Source organism: Rhinolophus sinicus, linkage group LG15, assembly GCF_036562045.2.
Source record: "Rhinolophus sinicus isolate RSC01 linkage group LG15, ASM3656204v1, whole genome shotgun sequence".
NCBI classification, from domain to species: Eukaryota; Metazoa; Chordata; class Mammalia; order Chiroptera; family Rhinolophidae; genus Rhinolophus; species Rhinolophus sinicus.
In genome coordinates, this window is record NC_133764.1 from 17,741,073 (window position 1) to 17,768,483 (window position 27,411).

At 46.5% G+C, this 27,411-nt stretch overlaps 1 protein-coding gene across 8 annotated transcripts in view; it reads right to left on the bottom strand.

Moving 5' to 3' along the window:
- The window catches only part of SUPT6H (SPT6 homolog, histone chaperone and transcription elongation factor), a 29,527-nt gene that overhangs the window by 1,267 nt on the left and 849 nt on the right, over positions 1 to 27,411 (bottom strand). For 3 of the 8 annotated variants that reach the window (XM_019731424.2, XM_074320778.1, XM_019731432.2), the window contains 35 exons: positions 26,180 to 26,271; positions 20,489 to 20,630; positions 19,559 to 19,717; positions 19,382 to 19,458; positions 18,833 to 19,025; positions 18,526 to 18,610; positions 17,645 to 17,918; positions 17,157 to 17,258; positions 16,815 to 16,931; positions 16,377 to 16,466; positions 16,040 to 16,182; positions 15,287 to 15,435; positions 15,039 to 15,137; positions 14,424 to 14,553; positions 14,185 to 14,335; positions 13,862 to 14,016; positions 13,489 to 13,684; positions 12,343 to 12,482; positions 12,110 to 12,227; positions 11,242 to 11,318; positions 10,857 to 10,992; positions 10,428 to 10,565; positions 10,182 to 10,349; positions 9,443 to 9,570; positions 8,114 to 8,321; positions 7,455 to 7,602; positions 6,894 to 7,036; positions 5,855 to 5,995; positions 4,535 to 4,730; positions 3,885 to 4,123; positions 3,186 to 3,299; positions 2,889 to 3,013; positions 1,057 to 1,169; positions 725 to 802; positions 457 to 623 (listed from right to left, as the gene is read on the bottom strand). In XM_019731424.2, the coding sequence (XP_019586983.1) occupies positions 457 to 623; positions 725 to 802; positions 1,057 to 1,169; positions 2,889 to 3,013; positions 3,186 to 3,299; positions 3,885 to 4,123; positions 4,535 to 4,730; positions 5,855 to 5,995; positions 6,894 to 7,036; positions 7,455 to 7,602; positions 8,114 to 8,321; positions 9,443 to 9,570; positions 10,182 to 10,349; positions 10,428 to 10,565; positions 10,857 to 10,992; positions 11,242 to 11,318; positions 12,110 to 12,227; positions 12,343 to 12,482; positions 13,489 to 13,684; positions 13,862 to 14,016; positions 14,185 to 14,335; positions 14,424 to 14,553; positions 15,039 to 15,137; positions 15,287 to 15,435; positions 16,040 to 16,182; positions 16,377 to 16,466; positions 16,815 to 16,931; positions 17,157 to 17,258; positions 17,645 to 17,918; positions 18,526 to 18,610; positions 18,833 to 19,025; positions 19,382 to 19,458; positions 19,559 to 19,717; positions 20,489 to 20,597 (4,806 nt within the window). In that variant the 5' untranslated portion in view covers positions 20,598 to 20,630; positions 26,180 to 26,271. Of the gene's footprint in view, positions 1 to 456; positions 624 to 724; positions 803 to 1,056; positions 1,170 to 2,888; positions 3,014 to 3,185; positions 3,300 to 3,884; positions 4,124 to 4,534; positions 4,731 to 5,854; positions 5,996 to 6,893; positions 7,037 to 7,454; positions 7,603 to 8,113; positions 8,322 to 9,442; positions 9,571 to 10,181; positions 10,350 to 10,427; positions 10,566 to 10,856; positions 10,993 to 11,241; positions 11,319 to 12,109; positions 12,228 to 12,342; positions 12,483 to 13,488; positions 13,685 to 13,861; positions 14,017 to 14,184; positions 14,336 to 14,423; positions 14,554 to 15,038; positions 15,138 to 15,286; positions 15,436 to 16,039; positions 16,183 to 16,376; positions 16,467 to 16,814; positions 16,932 to 17,156; positions 17,259 to 17,644; positions 17,919 to 18,525; positions 18,611 to 18,832; positions 19,026 to 19,381; positions 19,459 to 19,558; positions 19,718 to 20,488; positions 20,631 to 22,281; positions 22,355 to 26,179; positions 26,272 to 27,411 lie in introns of all 8 variants that reach the window. The other 5 variants (XM_019731422.2, XM_019731423.2, XM_019731430.2 and 2 more) reach the window with 2 other exon arrangements.

Consider the following 27,411-nt stretch of genomic DNA (forward strand, 5'->3'; position numbering starts at 1 on the left):
GAAGGGTGAATAGTTAAATGGGGATGGGTTTGGGGCCTATTTGGTCTTCCTGTAAATTACTGGCAAGCTGAAAATTCAGGCTCAGCACAGGGCTTTCTAGCTGACCCTCTCCTGAGCAGCGTATGATTCTGAGCAGCAGAGGTAGGCCAATGGGATGGGACCAGGTACAACAAGGGGGCCTACCAGGCCTGACCTCCTCAGGTTTCTAGTAGCTTAAGGGTTCCAAAAATCCCAAAGGCCTCTGTGGAAAGGTCAGGCCTTACATCTTATTCCTTTTCCCCTCAAATGGGCCTGAGAAAAGAAGCATCTGTTGGAGACAATTCCTAAGGCTCATCTATGCATATATAGGTGTGGGCACCGCCAGAGGCCAGTATATGGTTATGGGTTGGTAAAGGATGACTGTTCCATTTTACTCTTTCCCACCCTCCACGAGAGCTTCCCCTCCAAGGCACGTACATGGTAAGCGCTGCTGCCCCCTCCACTGCCACCATAGCCATACTGGCTGGAGGCCCACTGGGCTGGGGTGGCACTGGGATTCTGTCCTTGGCCTGTCACAGCAGCAATGGCACTGAACATCTGCGAAGTCATGTTCTGGGGCAGAGCATTCACGGCCCGTGTCAGATCTGCAAGCACACACAGGCGGGGGACGGGCACGTTAGAGGCGGAAGGCCTTCCAGTTTCATCCCTCTGACCCGACCCCCAGTCCCAGGCACAAGCTCCTTGCCTGCAAGGTTAATGTTAGCTGGCGTAGCATTGATTGAAGCAGGTGTCCGGGTCCTGCTACTGCTACTGGGGGTGATGCCTACAGGAAACAGCCCAAGTCAGTTATGTTTTTGTTTTCATCCTTTAGGGAGCTGCAGGAAGTACTGAGAAAAAAATGAAGCTACACAGGCAAAGTGGTCGGAGGACCTTCCTGATGCTAGGAGGCTGGAGTAGGAGAGAGAGCTGCAGTGACAGCCTATGCCTCACCCCCTCCCACAGGCCAGTGATTACCTTGATTCAGAGCCCAGGTTTCCCTCCAACCACACCCGAGAAGTCAGAGAGAGTAGAACTCACCCGGCACAGGATCCTGGTAATGATCCTTAAACCATCTGAAAAGTCCATTCACAGTTGGGAAGATTTGGCCCCTGTACCGGAATCCTTCTGGAGTCACCGTTACATATTCTATCCTGGGATTTTGGAAGGAAACATGCATCAGACACCACTTGGGGCCAGCTGTGAGAGAGCGGCCAGAACAGAGCTCCACCATATGCAGTAGCCACACGGGGTGCTGGGGGAAAGGAGAGATGAAAGAGCCAGTCCCTGACCCTGTGGAAGGAGGCCGCACGCTGGGGAAGCGAGGACTGCAGAGCATAGTCAAAGCCAGGAGTCAGCAGCCCCTGGTGTGCTCTGTACAGGCTGCCGGGCGACGGCTTGCTGGGGGCTGGGCCACCATCCTGGGCTGCAGTCTGATGGCAGCACCCTGCAGGTGAGGGTGAGCCTCAGGTCACACAGTGTCAGGGTTGGAAGGGGCCCCCCGGGAAGTTAAACACACTCGCCATGAGCCGGAATCTGGAAGCGCCTCTGCGGGTGGTCGGTCTGCCTCTGCAGAGCACAGCATGGATAGGAGGACTAGCTCTGCGTTCAGACCCAGTTCTAGTTCCAGTTTTGGCTCTGCTACTCATCACCTGTACGACTGTCCAAAGTTACTAAACCTGAATCCCAGCGTCATTTGTAAAATGAGGATAACAGTATTTAAACCTATAGGGTGGGCCGTGAAGAAGAAACGATTCAGTGCATGTAAAGCACTTATCTCACACCACCTAAAATACAGCCGTGCTCAGTAAAGGACAGCTGTCAACCGACAATGCTAAGCACGGCAAAGTTCTCCTTTATATTAAGCTGAAACCTGCTTCCTAAATCTTCTACTTGAGTGTTGTTCCTTCTGCAACACAAAGAGTCTGTGCCGCTTTCCACGGGAAGCTACCGTGTTGCTTTTGCTCCCGGTTAAAGGTCCCGTTTGCTCAACTGTTCCTCGTGGGACAGTTACCAACCTCCACAGAGCCCTGGCTGCCACCCTCTGGAAGCATGTTGGTGAATGAGAACAGGCTTCTCAGAAAAAAGCACGATATTCCAGATGGGCCCAAGAGGGTTGGTGCAGGGTCTAGAGCCTAGAGCGTGTCATCTGGCCACTGAGCCCTTTACTAACATCGTCTACGCTATGCATCACGTGCAGGCAGTACAGGGATCAGAGCAGACGCGTACAGGCCTTGGCCAAGGGCCAAAGAGAGGACGGGGTACAGAGGAGGCTGGTACGGTTACCAGTCTGGGGAACAGACACCAAGCAAGCAGGCCTAAGGAGACGACTTGATCCGACTCAGGGTGAGCACTAGAGGGCCCCAGACAAAGGAACACCTAGGAAGACCAGCCTGTGAGTCATACGAACGGGAGCAGAGCAGGTCAACGGTAGGAAGAAGAGATGCTGTCCTGACCCACCCCTTCCACGAGGGCTCAAGTTATCAGACTAGATAGAGCAACAGTCAGCTACCATGTGCTGAAAGCCCAAGCCAGGGTGAAGCAGAGTGAAAAGGAGAGACCACTGTGCTGGCCCCCATCTTTGCCAGTCAGGTGGAGCGAGTATCTGATGATTTCCATCAGTCCTTGGGAGGGGGAGAAGAGGCAAAGGGAACTCCTTTTCACAGGGCTGAGGAAAGAGCATTTCTTACTGAATCTTTGCCTTTTGCCTCTAACTCATCCTTTCCCCGCCTCCATCTCTGCCTCTATTCTAAACATAAAAGGAGAAAGGCAGTCCAGCAGAACCAGAGAGAACACTGCTCTGGGGCCTCTAACTCCCCTGCTAGCCTGTCTGTGGACCCCAGCGGCAGCACCTTCTCAGCACCAGTGCTCACCTGGGTTTACCCCGGGGCTGGTATCCCAGTAGGAACTTGCCGGGCAGTTCCTTGCAGGCACAGATGAAATAAGGGATGAAGGTGGGCTTCTCCTTCTTAGTTTTGATGAGCAGCTCCTCTAATTTCTGGGGGTAGAATGAGGGGGAGAGGTTGGGATAGCAGCATGCTTGGTACACAATGTCTGGCGCATACATGATGTACACCTCCTTCACCAGCTGAGCGACCCCTACACTGAAGGGAAACCATACATTCTTAAGTGACTGGGAGGGGTCATCCCTTGCGGGGCCCTGGGCTCACCTTACGGTCCCCACCGCTGCAGTCCTGATAATATTTGTGGTTCAGAAGGTCCCGGGCAAAGGATGCCATGGGCTGGACATAGCGGGCAACAATCTCATCCAAGTCTTCAAATTCCTGTGGGAAGGTAAGGGTCATATCCAGAGCTGAGATTCCTGGCCCTTCATCAAATCCACTCAGAAGAGAGCCCATGGGAGGGGATGGACTTCCCTCCCCTGCTGTAGCCTCATTCCATTGCAAAGTCTCGTCAATTTATCCATCTGTTTGAGTCGTGCCCAGATTTAAAGTTTACAAAGCATAACATTATTTAAATCATGACTCTAATTCTCTCCTGGTGCTTGGGAACAATAGGGAGCTTCATAAAATTTCACTTCACTAAAAACAGGACAGAAAAACTTGACGTGTGTGTGTGTGTGTATGCGAGTGCACGAACAAGTACATGTGCCTGCATGTATATTTTCTCTTCTTCCACTGGCTCTCTTTAGGTAGTCTATTTCAAAATTTGGAGGACAAAGAAGGAAGGAGCAAAACATACAAAATTAGTATCAAATGCCTCATTTCACAACCAAGCTCCTGGTTGGGGCTGTGAAGCTAAAATACATACAATGCATACAAGTTACTAATGGCAGGTGAAAGTGCCAGAAGTGGCTTTTTTCTGGAAGCAGGAGTGGGGATGGGAAGCGAGCCGGGGCTGATTCTCACCTCACTGTTGATCCACAGGGTGGCTCCCAGGCTGAAGGCATTTTCCTTGCCCTCTTCCCTCACATCCACGTGCTGGTAGATGCCGTCACTGACCTTCCAGGTGACTGTCAGGTGATTTTCGCCCTTGCTGCTTGGTCGGATGATCACATCACCCTGGTCCATGGTCTCCATCATCTTTTCTGCTTGCTTGAAATTTATGTTATGGAAGGATGGGTGTGCGATCACTCGCTTGATATATGCTGAAGAGGGCAGGAAAGAAGTACAGATCAGGGGATGGCACTGGGAACCATCAGCAATGGGACAAACCATGGCTTAATTTCTGATCCACTGTTGAATTCTGAGACTCTTTTATCCTCGCAAGGCCTGGATTCTCTGACGTGAAAGATGTGTTAACCTGGGTTCCTATGGTGCTGAGAGAATGAGGCTTTAAGAGTCCCAGTGCATTAGCAGAGAAAATCTGACCCAAGGAGACCCTGGTTTCTGGCCCTGCCAATCACTCCCTTTCGTGATCTCTCGGGGCCTCTGCACCTCAAAGCCGAGCACTCACTGCCAGCATGAGGCTGAGCAGGGGCTACCCCCCTCAGCTCGTGCACCCTGTAGGAGGGCTGCCGAGACTTGGGGCGCACAGGCATGGTGGCGGGCACACTCACTGGTCCGCTGCTGCTTCCGCTTCATGTCCTCCTCCTGCTTGTGGTCCGCAGCTTCCGCATCGAAGTCATAGTAAGTGTCCTTGGGCAGCTTCCACTCGTTGTTCCGGTCCATGAGGTCCGAGGTGCGGCAGGTCAGGTCCGCGCTGAACTTCTCGATGTCAATTTTCATGATGCGGCAGTGAACAGTCATTCCCACCTAGATCCACAGAACATTTGAGCTGGAAGGGACAAAGACGATCTAGCCCGATGCCCTATTTTACATTTGAGAAAACCAAAATCCAGGCAGGAAGGTGCAGTGACTTGTCCGAAGCCAGCCAGCTACTGAAGGGCAGACGAGGAGTCTAGGGTTGAGTCCGGTCTGCAGACTCAACCCAGTCATTCATCTACCTTCACTCGTTCCTCTGGTCGCTTTACCACTTTGTCACTGAGGAATTTGGTGGGGATGAAGCCGGGGCTGTCTTGTCCTGAGGCCTCCCACTCGAGGCAGAAAAACCAACTGGAGTCTACTGGGACCTCTCCTGTCACTGGCACTATTCCCTTCTCCCATAAAGTTGCCTAGTTACTGCTCCGAGGAGGCGATCAAACTCTGGCTGCCCTTTTTTGGAGGGGAAGCAAAACAATAGCTGTTTTCTGTACTTTAGCTTTGACATGAACCAGTCTCGCTACACAGAGGCAAAAGCCAGTCACTCTGCAGAGCTCTCCCTCTGAAAATCTCCCTGGCTTCCTTCATTAGGAATCTTTTCCCAACCTTCCTAAGTCTGCAGTTCTCAGGGGGTCACGACACTTAGAACCAGAGAATTTGGCAAATTTGGTATCAGCCATGTCATAAACTAACTGGTTGATCCTGGAATAGGCACTTGAATTTCTTTGAAAAAAGAAGGTATCATGTAATATTTTCTTTCCTGTCAGGTGATGAGATTAGAGACAACATATGTAAATGTTAGGTACTGGTACCCAGTGTGTACATACATAATTAATGGCAGAAGACTAGAACAGAAAGGGAGCTTAGCCTTTGTGTCTCCCAGCATGTAATGCTGACGCCTGCTTCCTGCCCGCTGGACTAAACCACAACTTCCCCCACAGGAAGACAGAGCCCTCTCCCAAAGGGCTGGCAACTTGATGAAATTTCACAAACAGTGAACAAAAGCGTTCAGATGCTTCTTGCCCTGGCTTCTTTACACTAGTTATAAATCCTCCTGAAACTCTCCCCACCAGCAGCCACTGGGAACAGAGCCTAACTTCTGGTGGGGCCAGCCCAATGTTAAGAGAGCTCAATTTAGACAGCTGAAAATGGATGTCTTAACCCAGTCATTCATCTACCTTCACTCGTTCCTCTGGTCGCTTTACCACTTTGTCACTGAGGAATTTGGTGGGGATGAAGCCGGTTACACCATTGTCTAGCCGTGTTTTGACCCCGATGGCCTGGCCTGGGCATGAACCGCTGTCAAAGTGGTTCCAGACCTAAAGAGGGCATCAGTAGAAGAGCTTGATCATTCAGATTCCAGAGATTACACATTCAGAAAAGAGCTGCCAGGCATGTTGTAACTGATTTTACCATTGACACCTGGTATCATGCCTGAAGACACAATGACTCAGCTACCCACCCACACTGACCTGGTACATCCCCAGTGTTCTTTGACTCACAGCTCATGTTTGGCACTACTGGCCATCAGATCAATCTTTCATGTTAATTTAATCTACATGTCCCTCTAGCTGCAACAGAGGCTCCTCCCTCCCATTTTGTTCTGACCTAATGGGCAAAAGAAACATTGATGTCAGTTTTCTCAGAACTCATTTCAATGAACCAGGTGGCCCTAGGCTTTCTGTATATCCTGGACAAATCCCACCAGCTTTTTACTGGGTAAAGTTGAGAAACTGTATTTTATAATCTGTCCAACGTTTAAAGACCCAGAAAAAGCTTTCAGGATGGCCTTAATGAGTTTTGACCATGAGAAAGTTAGACGGTACCTAGAAGAATGGGGGAAAAATAAAAAATGTGTGTGGATTATGAAAAAAACTGAAGGGAGCCTACAGATATCTTCTAACTAGCATAGTGACACTGTGCCTACCCTGCAGGCAAAAAATACATGTCTTTAATCTGGTTGAACTAGATCCCCAGAGAATGGGAAATAAGATTAAGTAAGGACTGAGCCAGAATTGAAGAAAGCACACAGATTATTTCTGACTAGCACACGGAGGGACTTCATGTTAGGCCTGAATGTGCTCTAGTCCTCTCCCTTCTTTGTGTATGTATTTGGTAAAGCATGACCTAAATACCCCCATTCCCCACTCTTTTTGAGGGCACAGAGACCATTCACTCAAGGAAATTCAGTCACCATGGCAACACTGAAGCACATACCTCGCTTAGTTCTGGGAAATTGTCCTGCTGACAGAAGGGGCACTGCCATAGCCCTGTCTCATCATTTCGGATTGCCTGGTCATAGCTCTCACCCTGTGGACGCCTGTGGGCAATGCCAGTGACATTGCAGATGATGAGCTTCCCTGGAGAAAGGGGAGAGGAGAAGAGGGCAGGGAAGAAGAAAATGGGGAGCACGCTAAGAGAACTACACAGGCGACTCCTTCCCACCAACCTTTTAGTGACAGAACATCTCTTAAAGCATCTGCATTCACTTCCCTCACATCTTTGAAAAGGGATATCTTCCCCTGATTTGCTGACAGGGGAAAATGAGGCCTATAAAAGTGATTTCATGAAGATCCCGCAGCAGGTTATAATGTAACGTGACCTTGAACTCAGTTTTGACTTCTAGCCCAGAGTTCTATAATCTTCAAAGCTCCCCGGGTACAGTACAGACCTGCCTTGTCCTGCTGGAATTGTGGCTTGGTTTGAATGTATACAGTAAGTGCATCCTCCCCACCCCTAACTCTCCTCCTCCAACTAAAAAGCAGACCCAGAATTTACCAATGTAGAAGGTCTCTGGTGTTTCTTTGGTTAACATATTGAAGATCTCCTCTGTGTTTGGAGAGCGGTAGGCTGTCCGGAGGTCCTTATACCGACAGCTCAGCTCTGCCCGGATGTCGTACAAGGTGATATGCTTGTCACCATAGCCCTGGGGAAGAAGTCCATTAAGAGGAGCCTTGTAACTATTCTCCAACCTGAGCCCCGAGCCTTTCAATGAAAGGAGTAGGCCAGGTGGCTCCTGTCAGGGCTTCTCTCTTCTTCTTTTCCCTCAATGTTAACTAAAGGTTTTCAAACTTCTTAGTCATGGGACACTGTTCTATAATAAAAATGCTTCATGGAACCCCAACGTATAAAATAGACAAATGCGCAGCTGCACCGCTGGAAAGGAGGAAGAGGGTCTAGAAGGAAACTGCTACTGACCCCCTCCAAGCTCCCTCTCGCCCCCCGTAATGACTGTAGTAGTCTCTGAGACTGGCTTGGCTCTTTAACAAGCAGACTGACAACTTCCTTGAGAAACCCAGCAGTGTGGGGAGAAGAGAAGATCAAGTTTCCCACACTAATAGTATTGGGGGTTTCTCGGGATACTTGCTGCCTGAGTCTCCTCCCAACTAGGCCACTTGGAATGGTTTTTATGCTCTGCTTTCTACATTGTCACCCACCTGCCTTTCCAGTTCTTCTGCAAAGGCATCCAGGTCCAGGTCCTTGAGTCGCTCTGGGTTTTCCAAGATCTCTTCCAGGGCTCCTGCGGGATTGGCATCCTCAGCTGATTCATCGTATTCCAGAGCATCCACTGCCATCTTCCTGGCCCACTCATAGGTCTCAGGATGGACTCGAGAACCATCGAGGACTTCAATATATGAGTCAGTGCTGAAGCAAAGGCAGAAAAGGGGCAAAATATATAACAAGAAGATTCTAGTAACAGCCCAAATGTCCACCAATGGGGAACTGGTTAAATAAATTAGCATACCTCTATACAATGGAACACTATACAGCCAGTAAAAAGAATGAGGTAGATCTATGTGTGCTGACATGGAAAGATGGCCACGATATGTTGATACGTGAAAAATGCATTGCGAAACACTATGAACCATATGATCCCATTTTTGTAGTAAATGGGTAGTTAGTAAATGCATAGCAAAAATAAAATTTACAGAAGTTGTAATATACATTAATTGTTATGGTAATTATCTCTGGGGGGTGGGATTATGGGGGACTTCCACTTTCTGCATAATATTTCTATATGTTGAGTTTTATATAATGAACTTATACAAGTCTTATAATAAGATAAAGCAAGAAGGGGGAAAAAGACCTTCGAGAATTTGCTGAGAGCTATTTTCCCCCATAAAGCCTTCCCAGGCTGGTCTTGCCCGTGCACTCACATGGCCCTATGTTATTCGTGGAGTGTTACAGCAAAGCTGGGTGGAAAATGAAGTTTTAGAACTGGAAGCCTATTTCCCCACTGATTTCCATTACTGAATGAGGAGCTATGTGCCCGTGGAAAAGATCCTCCAAAGACTGAGTTGATAACTTCTGGAGAGGAAGAGGTCAATAGTGAAGTCCAAAGTCCAAGTGAATAGAACTTTCTCTCAATAACATCATCTCCAAACATACTGAGTCTCTTTCCCCCTTCCTTGCCTCCTCGTACCCCCACACTCCTTTTCCATTCCCTGTGTTATTTCCACCCTCATCTAGCCATGACATACTGTGATAACAGAACAAGTTTGTGTTTACTGAACCAAGTTATGTTTTCTGTCCTTAATTTATACACTAAGTTGGTTCTTTTTGTTTCTCATAAAAAAGCTTCACATAATTGAACCGATCTTTTCCATAGGTCAGAGGCTCTTGATTGAATAAAGGTTCTTCACCTTCGCTTTCAAACATTTCCTAACTTAAAATGCTTGGTGGCCCTCTGGCAGCCCTAATCCCCTGAACCCACAAAGCACAGTCCAAGGGGAGTCCTCCCGGTTCACCCAGGCAGTGAGCATCACCTGTCCCCCAGGGAGGCTGTGTCAATCTTGAGGAAGCCAGCGCAGTTCATGAAGACTTTGGGACCCATGTGGCACATGGTGACCAGCTGGGTCCGGCTCTCGAGCCTGGTGTTGTTCTGCTTCAGGATCTAGGGGAGAGGCCAGCAGTGAGCCAGAGCAGTGGGCGGGCCCCACCTCCCAGCCTGCTTTCAGGTTTCTGGGACACTCCAGGATGGGAACTCTGTCCCCAGGCCTCAGGATCTAACTGAGCACTGTATCACACTGTCTGCTACTAAAACAACTATTTTAAGGAAATATGTTGTAGCTTTCAAAGACTAACATATGGCTTAAAAGTTAGTGATAAAATATACACTCAAGTACCCATCGCTCATCTTTAGGAAAAGAATGTTACTGACACTTTTGAATCACCCTGCATGCCCCCTTCTCTGACTGAAATCCTTTTTCTTTCCCCTGGGAAAACCCCCACTATCCTGAGGTTTATGTCTAGTCCTCTCTCCTTCCTCCGCCTGTTTTAAATCATCACTTACAGTAGCTACCTTTACCACGAGTCACTCTAGCACAGTGAAGAGCATAGCTGTGGACACCTGGTCTGAAGTCTGACTCTGTCACTAGCTGGATGACTATGGACAAAGTCCCCTGTACCTTTCTGACCTGGCCTTCCTGTCAAATCACACTGGCATAGTGTAAAGGCTCAAGGAAATGGGAACTTTTCCTATTTTCTGATTCAATCCAAGCCTACCTTCAAAAGATGGGTCCCTTTTCGAGGTCCTAGGCCACAGACATACTGGATTAAGGCCTGGCTATAAGGGTGGGCAATGGCACGGTTCACGTCGACCCCAACCTCATTGACTCGGTTGATAAATTCACAATACAAGGCATTGAGCAGCTCCTCTTTCACCACGTGCTCCTGTCGACATAGAGTAGTCAAGGTTAAGGTCACTGTGCCATTTTGCCCTCGTAGCCCTGCCTGTCAAAACTTACGCACCTGCAAAGGGTGAAACTTGAGACACAGGATGTCTTCATCAGAGCTGCACACCTGGGCAAACTCAATCAGAGGGTCCTGGATGCGCCGTGCCAGGGAGACCGCTTGTCGCAGCACTGGGGGGTAATCCCGGAACTCTGCCTAGGGTCAAATGACAGTCAGCAGGGCCACAGTCCCCTCTGCTCCAACAGCCAAAGGAAATCCGAACCGTTCTGGCTTTAAGTCACGTTCTCTTGGCCTCTGGGATTGTTTTTCTAGGGACCAATTTAATCTCTGGGGCTCCCAGTCTGAACCATGACAAAACGGACAACCTCTGCATGGGTAAGTGAACAGGTAGAGTCCTGTGTTCCAATAACCTGTTTCTCCATCAAATCTCTCTGCGACTGATAGCTCTTGCCTGTGCAGGTCCTAAGGGTGCAGCTCCAGCATTACCTCTGATTTCTTGCTGTTCATATAGAGAATGGCCAGCTCATTGTCAACCAGCTCCACCCCAATAGAAGAAAGCTGTTGGCCCTGGTCCAGCTCATGCACAATGCGCTTCACATCCTCAATCAACATCTGGGCATCCCTGGAGAGATGAAAGGTGTTGGTCAGGGCTATTCCTGCACAATTTCTCAGGGATAGATGGTCCCATGGTGAGGATGGGGAGTGGAGGGTGGGAGAGCTTTGAAGACAAAGCAGTACAACAGTACAACATTCCCAGGGACATCCCCTGGGGATGGGGATATTCTCAAGGACACACAAGCACATGACAGATGCAACAATAAAGGATGAGTGACTTTAAACCATCCTGGCCCAGTCCCCTGGTGCCCCTAACCTGTTCTCTCCTGCAACTGTCACCACATGAGGCTTTTTGTTCAGAAGGAATTTCTTCAGGGTTTCAATGTCTTGAGCCTGGATTGAAAAAAAAAAAAGGGAGTTGAATGGCTCTGAAGACAGGGAGATTTCAAGCAGTTCTCGCTCCTACGTAGCTTGAGACCTTGCAAGACCAGAGAACAATGATGTATCACACGTTGTCTAAATGGAACACAAAACAAGGGGCGTAGGACTTCCAGTTTGAATGTTATACTTCTGTTACTATTTTCTAAGATTATTGTATTTCTGGCTTATACTTGGGCTGTGGTTAACCAAACATACTTGGGTCTATCTTAACATAAACCACTGCCTGGCAGTCAGGACTATTCTGATCTTCACTTCAAGATTTCTGTTTTAAAGTTGCTTATTAAAAATTACTTTTTAGAATGGGGTACTCTCAACAAAATTGAAAGATACTACCAGGTTAAAAAAAATCAGAAACATCCACATGAGATGAATTCAAATTCCTTTCTTTGAAAAAGGGACACTGAGCAGCTAAGGCAGGGAAACGGTTGGCTTAATGCCTCAGTGGCTTTCAGCTTCTGGAACAGGCTGACCCAGATGCTATAACAACAGAGGCAGTACCAGCAGCTCCTGAGCACACAAGGCCTAGAACTGGCCTCAGGCCAGAAGTAAATTCTGCACCAGAACGTGAGTGCCATCTACTGCCTATGGAAGTGAGACTTACCGCAGGACTTGAGGGGTCCATGACCAGGTCAGAAATTATCAGGGTCTTGCACAGGACGTTGCTTAGACCATAAACACTCATCCCCACGAAATTATAAGATGTACTTAAGATGTAAACTTGGTAACTGGTCCCAGCCACTTGCCTTTCTTTCCCGTTCTTCTTCTCTCCATGCAGTTCGCCGTTTGGTAAAATGGGGCAGCCGGAGGAAGTCTGTCACTTCTCCTTCACCGTTGACCAAGGCGCAGAACACAGGGTGATCTCTGCCAGCCAGACAGGAAAAGAATGGTGCGATAATCAGTAATATGAGGATATGAATAAGATAAGATTAGAAAGACAGGTGCGGGTGAGGCCAGGTGGGCAGGAATAGGCACTTACCTGGCAGAAGAGAAAGCAATGCCTAGGACACGGATGCCCTTCCCTTGGTTCTCATCCATAAAGTCATCGTCTTCCTCTACCTGTTGATCTGGACGGTAGGGTGCCACCCTCAACCAGTTGTAGAGCTTGCGACTACAAGCCTGGGGAAGAGATACACCAGACACTAGAGCCATCAGGCTCACCAAGTGTGCTAAGGAAACAGACGGAGGTACACACGTGTAAAGGTTGTAGTCATATGCACACAAACACATGTTCCTAGCCCTTGACAAACTTACAACCTGAAGGCAAACCTTGCTTTTGGAAACTGAAGAGCACGCACAGGACAGCAATATAAATAATAAAAACAAAGAATGTATGGATTGGGGGACTGTGTGTGTGTGTGTGTGTGTGTGTGTGTGTGTGCATGTTCAAATGGGAAGGTCTTGGAGTGACCCAAAACCTTTTTTTTTTTTTTCAGTTTTATTGGGGAACGGTATGTTTCTCCAGGGCCCATCAGCTCCAAGTCGCCCTTCAATCTAGTTGTGGAGGGCGCAGCTCAGCCAAGAGTCCAGTTGCCATTTCAATCTTTAGTTGCAGGGGGCACAGCCCATCATCCCATGCAGGAATCGAACCGGCAACCTTGTTGTTGGGAGCTCACGCTCTAACCAACTGAGCCATCTGGCCACCCCAAAGCCTTGTTTGCACTCTCAGATTATGTTCTGCCTGCCCCCCAGTGTTTCTTCATTAGCTACGGAACTACTATTAAGGGGTTCCTTCACTCTTAGCTCTAGTTTGGGGAAATCACAGGACTAAAGATGATGAGTTTCTGGGCCGGCCCGGTGGCTCAGGCGGTTGGAGCTCCGTGCTCATTAAGTCCGAAGGCTGCCGGTTCAATTCCCACATGGGCCAGTGGGCTCTCAACCACAAGGTTGCCGGTTCAACTCCTCGAGTCCCGCAAGGGATGGTGGGCTGCACCCCCTGCAACTAGTAACGGCAACTGGACCTGGAGCTGAGCTGCGCCCTCCACAACTAAGATTGAAAGGACAACAACTTGACTTCGAAAAATGTCCTGGAAGTACACACTGTTCCCCAATAAAGTCCTGTTCCCCTTCCCCAATCAAATCTTAAAAAAAAAAAAAAAAAGGGATCGTAAGTTTCTGTTCTCACCTTTATGACATATTCTTTAGCTTCAACCAGCAGCTTGTTCTTGAGTTCTTTGGCCATCTGCACGTAGAGGAACTGCTGCAAAGCTCGCTCGATGGCCATGGTGCGCTGCCGGTTCCACTCCTGCACCTGGTGGCTGAACTCATCTCGGTAGTAGAACTGTTTGATCTCTTCGAAATACGTCTGGTCGTTGCCATAGCTAAGAAGAGACAACAGGGATGGAAAAGAGGTGATGCCAGACATCCACAAACACTGTGAGTGAGCCAGGGACAATGGCTTGCTCAATTCTGAAACTGGTTCCCATTCCTGAGGGACCCCTTCTTGGGACAGACTACGCACCAAGCCCTCCCCAGCCCCAACCCAGAGCCTTGCTTACCCCTCTACCCCTTTCATATCTATGCTGATGTCAATGGTGAGCAGCCCTTCATCTTCAGCCAGGCATATCTTGAGGAATTGGTCATCTCTCAGCTCCTTAACAGGCTTGTTCTTTAAGTACTTGAAGGAGTAGGCGTAGTGGGCCTCATCCACATCCTGTACACATCAAGAGGGAATCATCAGCCTATGGATAGGCTGGCTTGACCCTGGGAGAAAAGACAGCCTCTCTGCTCTCAGGCAGACAGCTGGGCTATAAGAAACGCAGGTCAATCAAACCAAGAGTGGAACCACATGTTGGATTAAAGCCCTTCACGCAGAGCTCACCTTTCTACCTTTCTTGGTGGGGGATATATTTAGCTTGGCTCTCTCCTGGAAAGTCTGCCTCAGCACCTGCCGGACGAGGGGCTCTCGGGCAATTTGCAAGGCTACCATGTAGCGGGCGCCTTCCAGCACAGCTTCCGGTGTAGGGAACTGGCTGTGGAGAAAATGGGGGAGCTCAGCACGCGGGAGTCTTCGTCCTCACGTCCCCCTTCCTGCCTGTCAGCCACCTACTGCATGCCTACCTGCAAACATAATCCTTGGCCAGCTCCAAGGGTTCCGCAGGAAACTGCTCTGTCTCATGCCGCTGGTAGCTGTCCCGGAGGTTTTCCCCAAACTGCTCAGGAGTAAGCCCAAACTTTTTGGCCAGACCATCTAAGGCAAACAGGAGAGTAAAGGGTAAGGCAATAGGTGGGCTCTTGGCTCTTAGAATCTAGAGCAGCAATTCTCGGCACTAGACTTTAAAGGGGTCACAATGAATAGGATGTCTTACAAAGAACAAAGAAAACTGACTTTAAACATCTGATAGGTTATTATGAGGCAGAAGAAATAAAAAATTTCTATGTGACTCCTGGGCTCAGAACTAAGGTGGAAGCTACAGTTTAATAAAAGAACTTCCCAAAGATAAGCTAGACTGCCTCCCTCTGATCATGTGAGTTTCCCATTCCTTCAGGAATTTAGGGAGAGGCTGGACAATTTCTGTGGGGTGGACTGGGTCATGGGGGCAAGTGTTCATAATTGGATTGGTGATTCACTCAGATGTTCTATAAGTTGTCTTCCAACCCACCAATGACTATCAGGGAACTCCCTCTGCTCAAGGCTAAAATGCCGAGGCCACAAAGCAGCTAGCTCGCTTTTACCTAGGCCAGCGCTCTGGCAGATGGTGTACATGTCTCGGCGGGAAGCCTGCTTGAGCTCTGGCCCCCTCTGCTCCTCATCTTCTGCCTCCTCACCTTCACCTGGGAGGAAAACACAAGTTAGTGTTTTAGTTTCCAACCACTCCCCAGGATCTGACACATGGAGAGAAGCCCCCAAGGGCACTCAGCCAAGGGCATCCTTGGAGACGCACGGCCATCAAGCCTTCTGGGTTTTCTTTTCCAGCACTCACCTTCCTCATCTCCCTCTTCCCTTACACGCTTCAGCTTCTTGCGGTTGGCCTTGGCAGCATTCTGCATCTTGGGGATGTCCCGACCATAATAAAGCAGGAAATGGCTGTAGACATCTTTCAGCTCATCCATTGACTGTACATCCTTAAGCCTGGAGAGGGCGTAAGACCTTGATTGTCACCAAGGAAGGGTGTACCCCAATTCTGCTACAAGAGGTCCAATTCCCATGAGGCAAGATCCCAACTAGGGTGGGTGCCTGTATTTTCCTATTATTATAGACACAATGACCCCAGATCACGACCACGGCAACCAAGGCACCTTAGAGGAGGAATATGCCAAACAAATGGTGGTTGATTGTTAGAAATGAAAACAAAAATGGAGAGGAAGGTAGGGCAGCATGTCTCTAGCAAAGTTCAGAGTCCCTGAGACAGTCCTTGTCCCTCTTCCCCAGTTTCGTGACACTGGCCACTAAAATCATCTGCCCCCACCCCCACCCCACTCTGATTCCAGGCTCACCAAGGTACGTTCTGGTTATAATTTGGTTTCCCATGTAGCTTTATACATACGGAACATGCAGATCAACAAATATAAATATCTGGTCCTTTTAATCTTTTATACCAATATGAATAACTAACATAAATTTGCCTGTCAGAAAGGTTACTTTGGTGTGTTGACAAATTGGGTTTCTATGGGATAAGCCCTGGGCTGAGAATTTTGCAAGGTTACACTGCTCCTGGGGGGCCTGCATAGGGTACCTTTCCATGTCGGTGGTGTCCAGAGCCCGAATGCCATCAGCAAGAGGTTTGTCAGGGTCAGCAGAGATTTGCTCATACTGATAAGCCTGCATCTTCTCAAACAGGCGTGTGAGGTTCTCTTTGCGGATCCTCAGCTGGGTCCACTAGGACAGGATAGGGCAGGAGTAAGGGCTGGTGTTCTGCCCTGGAGACGCAAGGCTGTTCTGTTCCTCCCCAGGAGACTCTGGGGGAAGTGTGACAGGCCTGGGGGATTTGGGCTGCCAAGAGAGCGTGGGCCCTGGTAGTAGTGGTACCCAATGCAGCCCTCGAGCCCATGCGAGGCATGGATCCGTATTACCTTCTCATCCCACTGCCACACCCTCCACAGGTCGTTGATGTGCAGCTCAGGCTCCACGTACTCCTTCCGGTAGAAGGCAATAAAAGGCACCTGGAGTGGCAAGGAGACTGCAGTCAACCCGAGGAGAAAGATCTGTATGAATCCCCTTTGCCAAAGGGACAAATAGCTCCAGGAAATTCATCAGTTTGGAAGCTGGCCCTCCCTCCCAGGCCCATCCAGGGTATGTGCTCTCCCCTCCACAGGGGAAGAAAATGCAGCAGACGGGTACACTGTTGTCTTCATCACTAGTCTCTTTTCGTCCTCACACTTCTTGAGCCAAGGGACCACTGCTGAGAACAGAAGGGGGCTCCCAACTTGACTTACATAGCTGCCTTTTCCCACATCCCCTCGCTGAACTTCTAACCACTAGAAATGGGCCACTAGAGCTTGAGGCACTACCTCAAAATGCTGATTTCGCATGAAACCCAGGGCCTCTTTAATCTTCTGAATTGTGCTGGGCCCTTTTCGACTGAAGCTGCTGGTTGGCTGCCCTCGGTCTAGGTAATCACAGCTTTCCTACAGTCAGAAGGGAAAAAAACAGCAACAGCTCCGTTACTTGCTTTGTCTTACCACACACAAAGCTGCTTCATGGCACAAGATGACCTTGTCAGCATACACATACACACACACACACACACAGAGTTCTAGACTAGGAACATAGATGTTTGGGGCAGGGGAGGAGCAGCTCCTCAACTTCTGGTTCATGTAAAAAATATGGATTTTTTTTGGGGGGGCAGGTACCTGCAGAGAAATGGTTGGTGTGGCAAAAGCATTCCTGTAGATCCAGTCAGCTTCTTCTTCTAGTTCATCATCTTCAGCCCCCTTGACTGGGATGGAGCGGAGCTGCAAGGGGTAAGACAACAGTGAGCCTGACTTTATCTTGTATCCCACGTAGGGAAAACACACACTACTTCCGACATAAATGTGGCTCTGCAAGCACACGTTTTCAGTACCTGGAAGAGGGTCATTCTGGCAAGAAGTAGGCACTTCCTATTTTGCTAAAGAAAGAGTGCCATTTCAAGAACTATAAACAACAAAAGAGTCTATCTTCCCTCCTCTAAGACTTGGACTCCCTGTACCCCCAGTCAGATGGGGTTCAAGGCTGACTTCCTAGATACCATTCTCTATCAGACTGTTGCTAGATTGTTTTTCTCCTACAACCCTTGCAGCAAAGAGGCTTAGCACAGTTGTTGACAGATCAGCAGAAAGAAAGGCTGGTGGTTTCTTACCTGGAACCTTTCAGGTAGGTCAGTGGCTCGGATTTCATTGTCCTGGTCTGTGAGGTGACTGCTTTCCAGCTCACTGGGCTCATACATTTCAAAGATGCTCCTGCGGCTCACACGTTTCTTGGTGGTCTTCTTGGGGCGAACTCGGATCTCACCCTCAGCCTCATCATCCTCGTACTCATACTCTTCCTCCAGTTCTTCGTCATACTCATTGTATTTCTCAAATTCATCGTAGTCAAAGTCCACACCAAAAATCTCCTGGGCTTCCTGCAGGGCTCTGTGGGTGAGAGCAAGAGGACTTGTCCCCGATCCTGGGAAAAGGAGTGAAATGCAGCCCCTGCACAGATCCTTTACCTGCCACAAGGGAACTACGAAGGTTAAGAGAAAGGTGCATAAAAAAGCATATTGACTATGGAATGGAGGCTTAATTGGGGAGTTATTTCTGGGTAAACTATTATTTATAGAAGATAAAAAGCCCATCTTTGGCACATGCTAGGGATCAAATAGCAACAGGGTTGATGGGTTCATATCCTGCTCAGAGGATTTGTCTTCTGCTAAGGTAGTATAATACTCCCTTAGAGCAAAATCTTCCAACAAAATTATATTTAGAAGGCCAACACATAAATGAATAAACATGGTGCTGCAGGTTTAAGAGGGAGGCTGGCGCCTTGCCCACCTGGGTCCCATGGTGGTCCTAGAATGCAGACAGCTCTCAGGGCTTCTAGGAGCAGTATGAAATCACTGCCTAGCAAAGGTTCTTTGAGGCAGGGAAGCAAATGGTGGAAAGCTTGTAATGTCCCATTTTGGGCAGAGACCTCTGACCTCTTTCCTGACTGGGTCCACTCAGATGCTATTATCACCACCTCCTACCAAACCCCACTCACGCATCTGTGTATCCGGGAAGCTTTTTCCGCCACTTAGGTTTTTTCAGAGGCTGTCCATCATCATCCACAATGAAGTCGTCAATGTCTGGAGAGGAAAGGAAAGGGTTAGTGCTCAGAGGCAGATGATGAGCCAGGACTTAAATGGCTTTAATTCCTGCTATGTGAGTGGCCAGTGAGAAGAGTTGGGAGGCTCTTTGTGTCAAATGCTGGGGGACTGTAGCTGAAAAATGGTTTTCCCCCCTTTTCCTAGGGGCTGGGAAATCCCAACACTCCCCCAAGCACTGGCTTCCCTGCCTGAGGCACATACCTGACTCTTCATCATCTTCTTCCTCCTCCTCTGGGGGGGCCACGGGGGCCTCCAGGGCCTCCTGCCCTTCTTCTCCGTCCCCGTCCTGGAAGATCTCCTCTGCAATGGCTTCTTTCTCGTGTTCCTCCTTGCCACATTCCTCCTCGTCATCGTCCTCATCATCTGACATTTTTTTGACGCGTCGGTATTTTTGCTAGGGGTGGGGAAACCTGCTTCGTCAGGGGCTGAGGGGACTGGCATAATGATGCCTGCTCTCCAGCCTCACTCCCATTCCCCACCAGGTATGCTGACCAAGGAAGACGGGAGAGAACAATTCAGTAACATTCTTTGAGGCCCAGAGCCCACCCACGAAATGCTGACAAGTCTTCTCTAATAGGCACCCAGATCTGCTGCAAATCTAGGCTCCCCAGCACATGATACGGAGCACCTTTCTGATCTTGGATGTTCAAGTTGTTGTAGATGTGCTTCCTTCCCCAGGAGTCTCTAGAGCTTTTGCCTTCACCCCCCCCGCCCCCCCGCCCAAGGACAGAGACACAGAAGGACACTTACTCCTCTTTTGACTTTGACACCCAAATTCTCCTCAATGAGGTCAAAATCATCATCCTCCAGGCGGTCGTCAAAAGATGCTGAAGGAAACAAAGTGTTACCCACGGGGATGGGGAGGCCCCAGTTCTACTGCAACATCCTCCCCAGCCTCACTTGACTCGAGAAGAGGCCACTACTCACTGCGTTTTCTCTTCTTGTGACCAACGTCATCTTCTGAGTCACCAGAGTCACTACCCTCATCCTCCTCCCCTTCATCTTCATCATCATCGTCATTGATAAAGCCTTTCAGGTTGCCTTGCTCGTCCTGATCATCTAGGTTCTCCTCCTCCTCCTCCTCATCTGGAAAACACACGGGGCTGAGGCGTGGAGTTTGGGAAACAGGATGGGGGTGGGGCAGGACCACCTGCTTAACCGTGATTCTCCAGCTGCTCTGAACCTAATGAGCTGGGTGCTAGGTTCACTCTTCAGCCTCATCTAAAAATGCAAAAACATGACCGCTGACTTAGAGCAGAAGCATCTGGAAAGGATTATCTCTTTTATTAATCGCCGCCTTTAAGGAAGATGATCTTCCTAGTTACTCTGGCTCTTCAAAATCATTACTAGAGACTTTATAGCCACCAATAACCTTTGTTTTCCTCTCAGTTTATATACTCAGTAGCTACATTCCTTCTTTGATCCTTAATTCCTTTGATAAAACTTACATTTCCCTTTCCGCTTTTAAAGCCATTTTTCATGATTTTATTCTGCTGATGACCCTAAAGGTTGGGTTTGGCCAGAGAAATAGGAAAGTGGGTGTATAAATACCAACATTGCTAGGTCTCTAAAAGGAGACGTTACATGTGTATTTATTTATTGCTTTACTGTCTGTCCTCTCTCACTATATAAACTCTGATAGCTGGTCTTTATTCTATATTCTTAGTTGTAGGCACAGAGCCTGGCATACAGCAGACAGATGCTTAGTAAATATTTTCTATCAAGGACTGAAAATTCTCAAGCTGGTACCTCATGTATGAGAACTTCTGTGCTTAGCCTGAGCTTCTCATCAGCAAGAATCCAACTATCCAAAGCTTAGCAATAGTGGGAAGAAGCCTGAGGCTGGGGCCTCCTCACCGTCATCCTCCTCTTCCACAAATTTCTTGGTGACCCGGGGCACCACGTTGCCTTCATCGTTGTACTCTTCCTCTGACTCCTCGGCCTCACTTTCCACAAAATCAGACATCGTTGCAGCTTCTCACGGCCGGCTTGAAGGAGACTAGAAAAGGAAGGGAGATGGTGATAAGAAATTAGACATGTGACTTTACAGAGGGTCCTTAAACCTTTCCACAAACATGCTTTTAGCCATGGGCCACTGCTCTGCTCATGCACTTTTCCACCTAGAGAAGACTGAGTAAGAATCAGCTCCATCGCTTCCATTTTTCATTCCTCCCCCGGTGACTCCTCTTGTGTACCTTTAAAAAGGCAACTATAACAGGACTTCTCTCTATATACACATCACCTTGTTTCTGCAAAGAGTTTTATTTCACCATATGGAGGCATGGGTGGGTAGATGAGGAAAGAAATTAATGTAGGGATAATTATATAGGTAGGGATATGATAGCAGTGAGATTATGTGACTTTCTCATCAAGAAATTTGAGAACCAGTAAGTGCCAACTTAATAACAGGCCGACACTTTTACATATACTATACCTGTATCATCTATACCTAGCTATTGACATTGACAAAAGGAAAATCTTTTTCAACAAATTAAACAACTTTTCTTGAATTTGAGCCCATGTGTGTGAGTACCAGTTGGGAGCACTTTGGTGGGGAAGGGGCCTCTTTAGAATCATAACTCTATTTTTACCATTTACCTCCACAGCAAAACAAAACAAATAAAACACTTTGAAAGAGAATTACATGGCCTATAAAATAAAGGCAACATAGTTAAATGCAAGACTGCTGAAATTAAGGATAGAAATCAAATCCTGGTCCCATCATCTACCAGGTATATAAACTTAAGCAAATGACTGAATGCATATGAATATCAATTTCTTCACCTGGAAAATGGCAATAGCACTACCTACCTTGCAGGGTAGTTGAGAATATTACATGGCATTGGGGAAAGAACTTAGTTTATTGTTTTGATAAATTTTAACTGAGTTTGAATTTGAATCCTGGGACTAATTTTCCTTAACAATCTCTAATTCTGTACTAACTAATCTTAAGTTTGTCTTCTACTTTCCTGCTTTCAGACTCATCCAAATCAGAACACGGAGCTTCTCGGGCTTTGAGTAGGACTTTAAAAAAACAGCACCCATCACACAAATTGGAACATCAAAATTCCTTTCTGGAATCCTGAAGCTGGCTGCTGATAAACTCAGCATCACCCTGTCCTGAATTACGGTTCATTGTATATATGTCTATTTTCCCCACATATAAACTTAATGGTAGTTAGAGACCAGATCCAATTGAAGGGCTAATAAAAACCACGAAAATGTAAATGGCAACGTGAGAGGCATTACAAGATACTTTGTGATTCTTTACCAGATAAACTGTATCCTTCCAGGTGCTCTGCACAAAATAGGAACTAAGTATCTTTTAAATAAATTACTTACTTTTCATATTGTTGCCAACTTCCCAATGAAAGTTGGCAAGTGGAAAGGAGAGAAGAGGGGGGTGACAGATAGCTACCTGAAATGGTCTAAGGTCTAGCAAGAGCCTTACGTTCTATGGCTCTAATTCTCCAGAAAATTACCTTTACTGATACCAACTGATATCATAACCAATAACTTAAGATTGAGCTCAAGGAAACAAAACTGAAGGTACTGAGTTCTGGTGGAAAGGGAGGGCCAATGATACGGTCTTATGTTCAGTTTTAGGCTGTTTCAGATGCCATTCTTTTTGCACTTTATTGAATGCCTACCATGTATATACACTCTGCTAGCAGCTGGGGATTTCAAGAGAAGCAGGTTTGTTTGTTCTCAAGGAGTTGACTTCTAGTAGAAGGAGAGAGAGATGAAAATAAGGACCATAAAATAATTTTGTATATTATGACATAAGTATAGAGCAGGTACAAGAAGAGAATTAGAACAAACCCAGAACACTCACACAAAACCAACCACAACTAACATACGTCTTTCCTGGATACTTTAAGCAATTAAAAAACATAGGGCCCTGAGGAATAATATTTATCACACACTACCAAGTTCCAGACACTTAACAAATACCTATTAACCCCTACACTGTCCTATGAGTTACAGTACACTTCTCTCCATTCAATAGCAGACTCAAGAGAGATGAAGTCATTTGTTCAAGAGACACAACAACTGCAAGCACTGAGATCTGAGTTAAGGTATGTCTGACTCCAAAGTCACAGTTGTTTCTATTGTATCAGTAGTTCTCAGTGTGTCTCCTTTCTCTCATGAATGTGTACAGTGTGGTTTTCTGGAGATTAAATGATACAAAGTATCATAACAAACTGAATGCAGAAGCAGATATGAGAATTTAGCTGTATTCTATTAAGGAAGACATTAAAAAGATTTACAAGCAAACAAAACGAAAAACAATGCCACTCTTCTGACTACACTTTTTGTTTCGAAGATTATAATTGTTTTTCAGAAAAGTATTATTTATGTTAAAATGTAGTGGGCTTATTATTTCTTACCAGCTTTAAGGAGATATAAGTGACATATAACACTGCATAAGTTTAAACAGTATAAATGTTGATGTGAAATACTTGTATATTATGAATTGACTACTTTTTTGTATGGGCTCATTATTATTTAAAATGAGTACAAATAAGTTTTAATTTCTAAGCCAGTAAACATCAATACATATAAGTCTCATAAATATCAACAGATATAACTCACATAAGCAAAATGTCTTTCAAGTTTTAAATTATTTTTAAGAGTATAAAGGGTTACTGAGATCAAAAATTTGACAACTGGTATACTATACTATTATATAGGACCCGCAGAGTTGTGATATAGGAAGCCTTGGGGATAGATTGATGCCCTTTTCCCCCACAAGATCTGTATCCTTAAGGTCATATGGCTTGAGTACCGCCAAAAGCCAGTACCTAAAACGTCTGCCAATTAAATCTGGTGCTCTAATTTTAATTTTGACACTGCTCCCCCTCAACCCTGAACTGAACCATTAAAAATAGATTTGGTTACAGCAGCCCCCACACAGCTTATTTTAATTGGGCTATCAGACCCACAAACTCAGGTCTTGTAAGGCCTCAGCATCTTCACATTAAATGCCAGCTCCTGCAGACCAGATGCCCTACAGCCTACTTCACAGAGAGAAACAGACAGCCTACCTGATGACAACAGCTTTCTTCTGTCAAGGGGGGCAGCTGGTACTGTGTGCTGCATGCAGCTTTCCTCCCATTCCCTCGGTTAGCAATAAAGTACGTGCTGTGCTATAGCTGGGGAATGCCTCCAATCTAGCTCACTGCCAAGCCTTCCAGTTAAGAGGTGTGCCAGAAGCAATCCTGACTTGTTGCAACTTGAGGGAGCAAGGTGTGCAGGGGGTGCTGCAGGCTGAGGCCAGCAAGCAGCAACTATTCCAGAACAAAAACACTATTTACTACTTACTATAATATCTGAGATGAGCCGCATGTAGTTTGCATTTTGTATTTAGTATTTATGCTCTTGAATTTTCCCCATATTCAGACTGTAGGTTAAATCTGCTACTGAAACGGGTCTACAAGGGGAGTGGGATGGTGAAGGGAGAAGTTCTCTCTAGGATGAAGCACAGCTGCAGTACTACTAGATGTGGCTGAAAGGGAGAGGCTGGCGGTTACCATGACATTCTCTGGAAGAGGAGTGGAGCTGGGATCAGATTGCCACAGGGGAGGCCCTCAGCAGTCCCTTCCTTTGAACAAGATGATATAGGAAGCAATTATAAAAGAAGACCAGAGCAAAAAGAAATGTCTGTTAATTCCCTCCACTGGCAGCTTTAGTTAACATTTGCATTTTTATTTTTAGGGTCAAGCTCTGTGCTGGAATTTGTGTATATAAAAATGAGTAAAATATGCTTTTTACCCTGGAGTTCACAAACTATCTCAAAAACTTGTAAATAAAGTTATGACAAAGCATGAAAATGTTATATGATGGTTATATACAGATTCTGAGCAATATTAAGAGGGAGGTCAGAGAATGCCTCAGAAAAGGTGATGCCTGAGTTGAAAGGAATTAAGATAGTCTGGAAAAAGGTAACATGAGCAAAGGCTTAAAAGTTTGAAAAGGCCTACTCGTCTGGAGAATAGCCCTGGAAGTCAGGTGTGGAGTTTAAACTACAAGACATTCTTTCTGTATGTCATCAACAAGGGCCTAGGATTATTCCAAAGGTATTTGCGAATGACTACCCAATTTGGAATCCCAATAGGAAAAAATTTAAGAAACAAAATTATTCAGAGTCCACTTAAGACAAGTATTTTTAAATTTGGGGTTCAGAACTCTGTTATGAAAAATCCTAATCACACCAAGTCAAGACGTTAAAATACAGAAAAGGTTAATTCTACCTATAATTATTTTAACATGCACACACACCATATTTATGGGAAATAACAATTTTAGAATCTTTTCAATACCAGGGTATAAAAAGGATTATCGTTCATAACGGTTAACATAATAAGTGATTTAAAAACATTAATTACCCCTTTTCTTTCCATGTTTCCTTAGGGGGAACAAGGAAAGGGCAAATGCGGGGCAGAAACAAATGAAATATGCAACCAGGTTCAGCATCCCTGCAACACTGGGAGGAACAGTTACTGAACCTTGTACCACACATGCTGGGGAACATATACAGCAGTTCCTGCTCTAGCACAGGGGTTGGCAAACTAGAGATCCAGACCTGCCATTGTAGCACAAAGCAGACACTGACAACATGTAATGAACGGTGTCACCTAGGTTGGCCTAGGAGCCTTAGTTTTATGACTCCTGATCTAAAAGTACAGAGGACTTTATAAAGAATTGATGACAAAGGTACCATAGGAGCCTGTAATAGAGGACTCTAACCTGGTTTCGAGACACTTTAAATAAGAAGAGTGCTCCCTGCACGAGGCCCAAAATGTGCAGTGGCAGGAATGGTGATGGCTTGTTTGGGGAGAGAAGGAAGGGTTCGTGAGTTGGAGGCAGTCATAAGGATCTGGTAGGATAAGTTAAGATTTTGGACTCTATTTGAAAGGTGCTGGGAAGCCCCTGCAGGGTTTTAAACTGTGAATTGACTTAATTTACTTGCTAATTCAACAAATACTTATTTAATGAGTGCCTACTACATGCCAGGCATGTACAAGACAAAGTTCCTGCCTCTGGGATACCTGTATTCTGTTGCAGGAGACAAACCACAAATAATACAGACTTTGCTGTAAGGGATAGGAAAGAAATAAAGATTCTCACCTCTGAGAAAGTGAGTTTAGGTTGAGATATTAAGAATGGGTAGGATGGGGTATGCAAAGCCAGGGGAGGAGGTTCCGGGAAGAAAAGGCGGGGAAGAACTTGGCATATGGTAGGCAATGTCCAGTATGACCAGAGAATGGTGAAGGCAGCAGACTGAGATGGTAGGGCCTGCTCAAGTGGGGCTATGAAGGCCATGGAAAGCCACTGGAGCATTTTAAACAGGGAAATGACGTAATCGGACCTGACCTGATCTTGCCATGTGGAAAACAGTCTGGAAGGCGATCTGGGTGGAAGCAGGAAAAACTAAGGATACCATTATAGTAGCCCAGGCAAAAGATAATGGTGGCTTTGAACAGGATTTTAACAATGAAGATGGAGAATAGAAGACAGATTGGAAATAGAAGTGGCAGGACTTACTAATAGACTTGGGGATGAGGGTAGTAAGGGAGAAGGATCCAAGATGATTCTCAGAGGTCCGGCGTTCGTAACCATGTGGACGAGAGTACCACCTAGTGAGACAGGGAAGACTGGGTTTGGAATGCTGGGAAAATCAAAACTTTTGTTGTTAGGTTTGGGATATCTAAAAGGTATCTAAAAGCAGCAACTACACAGGCATTCTGGGCTTGAGTCTTGAACATATTGGCGAGAGGGCTGGGCTAGATGTTTAAACTTGGGAGTTGCCAGCTTTCAGATAGTAATTAAAGCCACGGGACTGAATTACCTAAAGGAAGCATGCAGAGAACCCAGGATTAAACTGTGAAGAAAAATTCAACATTTATACACTACGTAGAGAGCAAAAGTGCGTAGTAAAGGAGACTGAGGAGCAGCCAGAGAAATGGGGAAAATCCAGGAGTGAAGTGTCAAATGAAGAGAAGAAAAGAGACAGTTTCAAGAAAGGAATAAACTGTGTTGAATATTCCAGACACTGAGGAAGATGAGAACTAAGTATCTATGGGATGTGGCAATATAGAAGTCACTGGTGACCTTGATAACAGCAAATTGAACAGAGTGGTCAGAAGAGAAACCAGAGAGAAGAATGAATAAAAGCCGAAAAAGTTGACACAGGAAGAAATTTGGCTATGAAGAGATATCAAAAAGTAGGATGGTAGTTGGAGGCAGAAGAGAGGATACCAGAACATAATTTGTATGTTGATGGAATAGATTTTTATGGAGAGATAGGATTTGGTGATTGATTTTATTGGGGAATAATAGCAATATATGACACACAGGATTCTCATCACGGTGTCATCACTGAGACCAAGAAATAGAAACAAGAGCAAATTTATTTGCCTCCAAAGATCATATGTTTCTACCTAGGTAGGCTTCCTTATCTGCGAAGGTCTACTGAGGGAGAGCTATAAACTATGACTGAGCTTCTCTAGATTGCACTACTTCCGGATGTGATTAATCTCTGGATGAGGTTTAAACCTCACAGGGAGTAACACTACTATGCTAATGTAATCTAGTAGCCAAACAAGCCAACTGAATAAGAATGAACTTTTGTACTGGCTGAAGGGGCGCAAGTTATGGAAAGGAGCTCTGAATTCAGAGCTGCCGGGAAAGCAATCCTACTTTTGTAATCAATACACGAAGACTTAAAAACCGGTAACTTTCAGATAAACAGTGGCACTAAATTGTTTTCCCAAAGA